At 29.1% G+C, this 8950-nt stretch overlaps 1 protein-coding gene across 1 annotated transcript in view; it reads right to left on the bottom strand.

Moving 5' to 3' along the window:
• The window catches only part of Eps-15 (Epidermal growth factor receptor pathway substrate clone 15), an 85850-nt gene that overhangs the window by 2052 nt on the left and 74848 nt on the right, over nt 1–8950 (bottom strand). Inside the window, 2 exon segments of the mRNA XM_067271872.1 lie at nt 2875–3094; nt 3096–3343. Of these exon segments, the coding sequence (XP_067127973.1) occupies nt 2875–3094; nt 3096–3343 (468 nt within the window).

The raw sequence follows: 8950 nt of genomic DNA, 5'->3' as shown, positions 1-8950 counted from the left end.
TAGTGCATCAATTTTAGTAAACTTCCAATATCAAAATAAGAACTTGAATGATGTTCTATGTAAAAACTCGTTTTCTTTAAAATTTTGATTTGAATTAAATGAAAATTTTAAAAATGATTTTCTCTGCTTTTTCAAATATATTTGTAATAAAAGCAACACATCATACTGAAATGGTTTTTTACAAGCATAAATTGGTGGTAGATCCAATTGCAATGCATTCACAAGTAATTTGATATAAAGGGTTTATTTCTCATAGATTAAAAACTCGATTATGGCAGAAATATACTTTTAATTTAATAGTTCAATTAAAATTCTAGAACGGTGAATATGTGACAAATGATATATATCATATTGGGGCTCAGAATGTTAATATAAAAATTCTCGGGCCTATTGTATAAAATAAAAATTATATTTCTACAACGTGCCGACAACAATCTTTATAAAAAAAAAGTAATTAACAAAAATTAAATAATCCAAATTAAATTATTAATGAAGGAAGAGTGCAGCCAGGATAATTTATTTGGCTAATTACTCACCTGAATTGTTAAAAGGAATTCTGTCAAACACAGATGGAGGCATAGCAGTTAGCAATACAATAAGAGAAGGAAAATAGATTTGGAAATTTTGGTTTTAAAATTATTTGATTTTTGAATGTAACTTAAAATTTTTATATCTGAAGCATATTTATATAATGAATGTTAGGAAATTGAAAATAAAGCTATTAGCTATAAGTTTTAAATAAAAGTTATAACATGCATACATGGTACAAATCATGCAAGGATTGCTAAGCTTGCTTTTGGCTGCAAAAAAATTATTTGCTTAATTAAGACTGTTGCATTATATATGGATTTACAAATGATATATGATGTTACTTTATAACTGAAACTATTTCATTGTATAAATTACTTTTGAAATAATTCAATTACTTAAATAACTATTTAATGCATTCTATTTAAAAATTAGGAAAGAAACTTGCTTTTGTACTCAAATGTCTTTCGTTAGTTAATAATAAATAAGTAAATTACAATAATGAAACTCACAGTTAAGTTTGATTATGGCTATATTTTTTTTGGCTGTCATGCACAGGCCATAATTAAGTACACTTTTTAGTTACATCTCTCATGGGTATATACAGAAAAAATCTCTCCAATGCAGACCAGAAATTACTTAATGTTACAAAACATTGTCTTAGGAAAATGGAAAAAAGCAATAATTAAGAACAAAGATTTTTGTTTTTTGTTTTTTTTTTTTGTTTTTTTTTACATTCACGTTCGAGAGGGTGAATGTCGTAATACTTTGCCGCGGCAAAATTCTTTTACCGGATCCGAGAGCTCGGAGTTTTAAACAGAGAACACACAAATTATATCCTCGATAACTGTTACTTAAAACATTGGTCTGTTATTGCTAAATCTACTGACAGACAGCATTAGCATGACAGTCGATCATGCATTAAACATTCATCTATGACATTCATCTCTATTCGTCTTTTTCTGACTTTAACACATCAATTAATATATTTGAATTCTGAAAGATATGTTTTGGGCATTTATATTTTACAAAATAATTTAATGATAGTTTTATTTTCTATTTTCTACTTTAGAGAATAACAAATTACTATATATAAATTGGAAATTTTTCGTTTTGATCCAACAAAAAAAATTTTTTTGAATATTATTCTCGGTTCATTTTTGTTTACATTTATATTTATACAGAGAAACTAGCTAGCTATAAAATTAAAGTATACATTAGTTATTGAAATTTTGGTTTCTTAAGGGCCCTTTTCATTTTGTAATTAATAAATTTGATAGAGAATTCTCTCTTATTTTAATTTTGATGCTTTCATTCATTTTAACATACACAAACTACCATTTTATGACAACGTTTAACAGACTCTCACATGCTTGGATGCATGTTAAATTAACACGTAAGCATGCTAATTTGTGCATGTTTATATTTGATTGTATTAGTGTAATAAGTCAATATTCATGAGATTTTTCTTTCTGACTGGCAGCTGACACACATTTAAATTTTAAGATTTATTGGCGATAAATTAAGTCGTCCAAGGATCTGCACTAGACACCATATACGTGATTGTAAAACGTTTATTTAAAATGATAGAATGTTATTGTAAATACACGTGATATTTGAACATCATTCATTATTGACAAATTGTAATTGAATAGAAATGTATAAAACAATTCATTCCATTAATAATAATCTTCATCTTTGAAAAATAAAAATTACCGAATTGGAAAGGAGACACTTTTCCTACATACAAATAAACTATTATATTAAAATTCATACCAAATTTTTTTTTGCCACTGGAATTAACTGAAAATTATAAAATCAGGTTAACGAAAGCATTTTCATTTTAAAATAAATAAGCTAATTTGAAGGCAAATTGGTTTGAAAGAAATCGTAATTTGAACGTATTTAATCCGAGCGATTATTTTCATGCATACAGCTTGCCAGAAAAGAAAAAAAAATCCATTTCACAAAGTTAAAAATATATATTTGGTTTTGAAGATGTTTTTATATAAGTAATAATTGCTAAAAAAGTATTTGGAAGTTCTTCAGTAACATCATAGTCATTAACTGTAAAGAATGCAAACACAAAATTTCAAGTTAGCCATTTCAACATGCTCTACAACAAGATGATTTACATAAAAGATTTAGTTGATAACAATTCTATACAATAAATTTTTATTGTTATTTTCATTCTTAAGAATGAAGTTTGCAACAGTCTCAGAAAACACAATTCCTAAATGAAATAGAATGCTTTGTAAATTAATTATGAGTATATGCATCATTGAGATTTCCAATCTTATATAAATCTTCACCATGTTGAAGAAGGTCAGTTGAAGATTAGTTTACCTTCTCAAAGTCTGCAAAGTTGGCAAAAGATTCGGTGGCACTAGTCCCGTCGGAGCTGGCAAACGGATCCTGTTCCGACTTGAGGCCAAAAGGATCGAAGGGGTCTTGCACGCCCGACTGAATTGCAGAGGTGTTCGATTCTCCCAAAGAACTAAACGGATCCTGAAAAAGATGCTGATTCCTGAGAAGCTTGAACAGACTGATTTCCCAAACCGAATGTAGAAAGAGCCGTAGTGGAAGTCGTATTCATAAAAGGATCGTGAGAGGGTGGGGGAGGAGGTGCGGGAGCCGCTCGTGTGGGCCCCGTCTTCACGTTTCCCGATGCGTGCTTTGGAGGTGCGGGCCTGGGAGGAGGGGCCTTGCCCTTCTTGGGAGGAAGTGCGGGAGTCGGGCTTTCGGGGCGAGGCGGAGCAACAGGAGCTACAGGGGCAAACGGATCTGCACCAAAGGGATCTGCACCATCTGTCAACTAAAATTAAAGGGAGAAAATCCGAGTAAAAATTAATGTTAGACAACCACAAAATGCAATGTTAAACATGCAACCATTGTATTTACCCACCATTTACACAGACTTTAATATTTTTAATAGAAACATTAAGTACTTTACTTAATGACCAAAAATTTTTTTATCTGTTAATAATAAACTAATTTCACATTTACACAAATATTGCCTGCATATTTTGTATTTAGGTAATTTATGTTACATGAATTATTCAAGAATATCATTATTGAAAAGAAATCTATTATTGTATTTTATCATCATGAATTACTCAATGAACAAGTAATACATTTTTTAATAAATGTACTATTATTATTCTCAAGTGAAACAAATCCCTTTCAGTTTTACGTTTCAATTTTGAAAAATATACATATAAGATAGCCAAAAGGGCAGTTAACAAAGATTATTTCCAGAACAGTTAAAATTGGTTTGAAACTGCTGTATATTGTTATTCGTGATTCAGTCATTTTATTACATGCACAAACAATTTTTAAGAATGGTTAAAACCAATTAGAGACTGACCAAAAATTAATTAGATTAAAACCATTCTTAAAAATAATTTTGGTTAACAGGTTTTTTGACAGTTATGTATTAACTAGGGTTTCTCAAACAGGATCCCGGTCGATTTTTTAACCTGGGAAATTCTTCTCGTCCCGGGAAATCCCGCAAATTTCTAAAAAAATTGACTTTTTTCTTATTTTGCGTTAAGGTTGAGGAAAGTATAATTATCTCATAAACTGTCAGAATACATTTGTATTTATTAATTTTAATGCTACTTATTAGTTTTTTAAATTTTTGTTCATTATGGCATGTCACAAATGATCAATAATCAATACATAGCTTATTTGTGGCAGGACTCTCAAAATTCTTTACTTATCAGAACCTGTAATATCTGGAATAATTGTGCTTATGCTGTCTTAATTTTTAGCTTTGCCCAGTATCTTCAATAACTGCGTAACGCGAGGTTGTGCAAATTAGGCAAGGATACAAACGAGTATGAAGTTTTCCTTCATAAACCCGATTATTAAAGACAAACAAATTGCCGAATTATTGGGCTATAAGCTTGATGTTTCTATTAAAGCAGTGAAGGTAGACAAATCAAGAATACTAGAGAGCAAAAGAAGTACTACAAGCTCGAAAACAAACTAGAAATCTTCCAGGCTATAGGTGAAAAAACACATAACATTTGTCTTCTCTTAAATGCATTAAAGACAATTCCACCCACACGAATTAAATCGGAAAGGGCATTCTCGGTGGCGGGACTTTTCATTACTAAAATAAGAACCAGATCGAGTGATTGGAGTATTGACCATCTTTGCCTTTTAAAATCTTATTATAAAAATTTACAATAATATTTTGTATTGTTTTATTTAAAAAATGAAAATTGCCTTTTAAGTTAGAAGTTTGATTTAAGTTCATTTTTTTAAAATTTTCAACTAAATTCAAAGTATTTTTGTTGTTATTGTTGTTGTATGCATTTTCCAGCAAACTTTAATAAATTTTTTCTATTTGTAAAAATTTCTATGTAATTCAAAGGTAATTTTTAATATATATCATACACAGCATTATTAATATGTTTTTGGAGGTTGCAGAACGTATTAATTACTTTAAAAAATGAAAAATAATTAATTTTATCCTGGGATCCCGGGACAAGCAAAAGACTGGAAAATGAGAAACCCTAGTATTAACAATCTAATAATTCAATTTTAACATCAGGAAAAATTACAATTTTACGATACAAACACAGGTGCACTAAGACTGAATTTACATTAAATTAATAATTCTAAGGTTCATTATTATTTTATGACTGGTTATGCAATTCTTAGTTATCATCTAGAGTAAAAAAATAATTAATTAATTGTATTCTACCAGAATTATCAGTAGTAATTTTTATGATACCTTTAAAATAATATATACACAAAACCTTCAATTTACACAGTAGATTGGCACCATGTAAATCGAAAAAGGATACAAGTGCCTAACTTGCAAAAAAATCTATGAAATTAATAGCTCATTCTGTATCTAATAGCTCCTATCATTGTTAAGGGAAGATAAATCTTATTCTTTTTCCATACATAAAAATTTTCATTATTGCTGTTAACTTCCTGAATTTCAGATTTTCTTTTGAATTCTGACATTGTCAAAAATGTTTTACTAATTTTACTCAATTCTTTACAAATTTTTCTGAATTGATAACTGAAATTTCCTTTTCTTGCATACATAAAAAATAATTATTTAATTAAAAAGCCAAGAAATGAGGAAAAATACCATAAAAGTTATTACAAAACACAATTGATTCTTTTACTTTATACAAGTAAAAACTTTTCTAACCTGAATTTAGGAAATTTATTTTAATATAAACACTCAGAACAGATAAATTTCTTTAAACTAAAATCTACTATCATTTAACATAAAATTTTGTTGCACTTTTCTGATGAACTGTTCATGAGTTTGTAAAATCTCACTCACAAGCAATTCCAAATGTTATGCAAAGTAAAGTTTGTGTATGCACTACTTTCTAATTTTATTAATATGAATTTTTCTCTTGGTATCACAATTACATAATTTGTAAGAGAGTATTTTGTAACAACTGCATAATAATTTGACAAAAATTCACATATTGCTGTCTTTTTTTTATAAACTTTCCCATCAAATTAATTAATTTTTCTATTTTACTCACAAAATAATGAAAACTAATTGTGATACTACATTTATTAATGATTATGATTTAAAATTTCATCTCCAGTAAACTTCATTAGATACTCAGAACTTTTTAAGAAACAATAATTCAAACAAGTCAAATTGAAATTATTTATGAAGGAAGATTGAAAAATTACTGATGCCTCCCAAAACATATATACGAGGCATTGTTTTGGATAAAACATAAATATGTATTAAGAGCTAATGAGGAATTTTATTTCAAGACCTTCAAAAACATTAAATAGTTATTTATCCATGCAGTGGGTGATCGAATAACGAATAGTTCGGACAGTGAACAAATTGGATAACGAACACTTCACATAATAAACACAAAAAAAAAGACATAAAATAATGAATACCAATTGGTTTTACAATTGTCTCCAGGTAACAATTCAAAACCTTTTGGAGCAACTTTGAAACTCTCCATTGTAATTCCAGCTTTTTGTTTACCCTTCTAACAAATAATTTTTTAATAGTCTTTGCAAGACTGTTGGGCACTCGTTAAGTTTGGCGTCAGTTTTTATTTTCTAAAAGTGAGAGTTTAACTGTCCTATTGGATATTTGTTAGCAGTTTAACACCAAAATTTCGACTTTCATTCGGGCCTCATATTTACATAATTCTTTTGTGCGCTGGTTGATTTCTGTTATCTGAATTTTTGTGAGTGCTTTTCTGAACTTTTTATTTCAAAAAGAAATTGATAAGGATATGGAGCCTAAAAAGAGGAGTGTCGAGAACTGTGCTCACCATAGAAACCAAACAAGAGATAACAGCCAAGGTAGAGAGTGAGCAGAAGAAGTCTGATGTTGCTAAGCAGTATGGCTTGAACAGGTCTACGATAGGCACAATATTAGGTAAGAAAGATATAATCAAGACTCAAGCAGCTAAAGGAGGAACGAAAATCACATCTGAGAAACAAAGATGCCATCCATGAAAAAATGGAAAGATTGCTTTTAGTTTGTTATTACAGGTAAATAAACATAATAAGAAAGTATATAATTTTTATTTTTTTATTTTTTAGGATTTCCAGAACAAATTAATCAAATTTCCACAAAAATCTATGGTAAATCGATAATAGGTTAATGAACAATTCGGATAGAGAACAAGGTCTTGGAACGGATTATGTTCATTAACCAATCACCCACTGTACTTTATTTCTCATGCACATTAGGGATTATATATTTTCTGTTTTAACTCTGTTCTCAAGATTAAGAAGGGCAGACAGCCACTAGTCAGAATTTATAGGTTTGCAATTTGAAAATTGCAGCCCAAAATATCAGGTAAAATGATTAAGCAATTTTTGGTATTTACATTTTTATTTAAAATAATCCAATGTTAAAAAATTTCATTCTTTTGAACAAATGTATACTTTATTAACACCAGCACTCCTCACAGTTGGATTTGAAACGCCGTTACTCGAGGGCGAGTGCTGTGCTCACCTTACATATTTTCATGTTCTTAATGATTTGTCTTGAAAAATTTTACTTAGATCAGGAAGTTTTGTTATGAATAATACACATTTTAATGTTCCCCTTACTTCAGTTAAAATACATTAGGGATGACTGTTATTTCTGATTCCAGTATCTTGAAGAGGATACTCGGGAAGGAAGGTATATGAGAGTTTGGCTACAAAACTACTAAGAAGCCTTTATAAGTGTTTTAATATAAAAGATGAATCCAGTGCTCACCCTTGAGTAACAGTTGGTTAGGCAAAGAGGCATGGTGTAGCTCAATAAAAATGTAACAACTATATTTTATAATGATAAATCCCAACTGACCATCTTAAAATCAGAAATTTGAAAGAATGTAATATGAAAAGACAAAATGGTGAATGATGACAACAAAGATGAATGAAAGGACACCTGCAGAAATAAATTAAAAGTGATCCAAACATACATTCAAAAATATGAAAGAATTATACTAATATGAAAATAAAATAACTTACAAAATTATTCAATAGCTAAAAACAATTTTAAAATGCACGTTCGTAAAAATTTTGTTAATAAATTTTCTGTGTTTAATCTCGGAAATTGTTTTGTTATACATATACAGTAGAGCATTGATTATCCAACCCCCGATTAATCGACTTATCGGTTAACCGACCGCGTTCTAGTCGGCAAATTCAAATGTCCGCTAGTGATGTGGCGCTACAATATTTGGTTATGTCTTGGCTACTTTAATATTATTTTTGTTAAATTTTTGCATGTTTTAGCTGGCAGCATTGGCTCGACCATGAAAGGGAGGATAGTATTTAAACCAGGCCTAATACACTATACTAATAATGTATTTTTTCATAGTTTTTGGTTATCCGACTTTTCAGTTATCCGACCAACCCCAGTCCCCAATTAAGTTAGATAATCGATGCTCTACTGTATTTTAATTATTTTTACTTCTTCATTACAAAGAATAAAGACTACTTATACAGTAGACTCTTGATAAGTCAAACTTCCTCAACTCAAATTTTATTTTTGTCTTAACTTCCATAAACTCAGTGCAGTCTATTTATGTAAGTCAAAGTAGTTTTAAGATAAAATTTTTCCAATTTGCACCATTTCTAATTTCCAAACTGCACAAAATTAGACATGAAATATGGTTTCATGTCTAATTTTATGAGCTTTCTTTTGCATTTTCATGATGGGGATTATCATTAAACTTGAAGATTAATATTGCAAAAAATTACACCTCTGATTGCACTATATTAAATTTGAATGATCTTATTCTTAAACACAAATTGGCCAATCAAATCTTAGTGCTTTAAAATAATTATTTCATACATTCTTAGATTTTGAAAATTTAAAAATGTAACAATTTCAAAATATAATGAACACATCTGTAATTTGGCAACTTACTGAATTATTTGCTAATCAAATTTTTGAGTT

The sequence above is a fragment of the Centruroides vittatus genome, unplaced genomic scaffold (genome assembly GCF_030686945.1).
Source record: "Centruroides vittatus isolate TY-2023 unplaced genomic scaffold, ASM3068694v2 contig_401, whole genome shotgun sequence".
In the NCBI taxonomy this organism is placed as follows: domain Eukaryota; kingdom Metazoa; phylum Arthropoda; class Arachnida; order Scorpiones; family Buthidae; genus Centruroides; species Centruroides vittatus.
The sequence above is the reverse complement of the archived record's forward strand: the minus strand, read 5'-3'. Positions and strand labels throughout refer to the sequence as shown.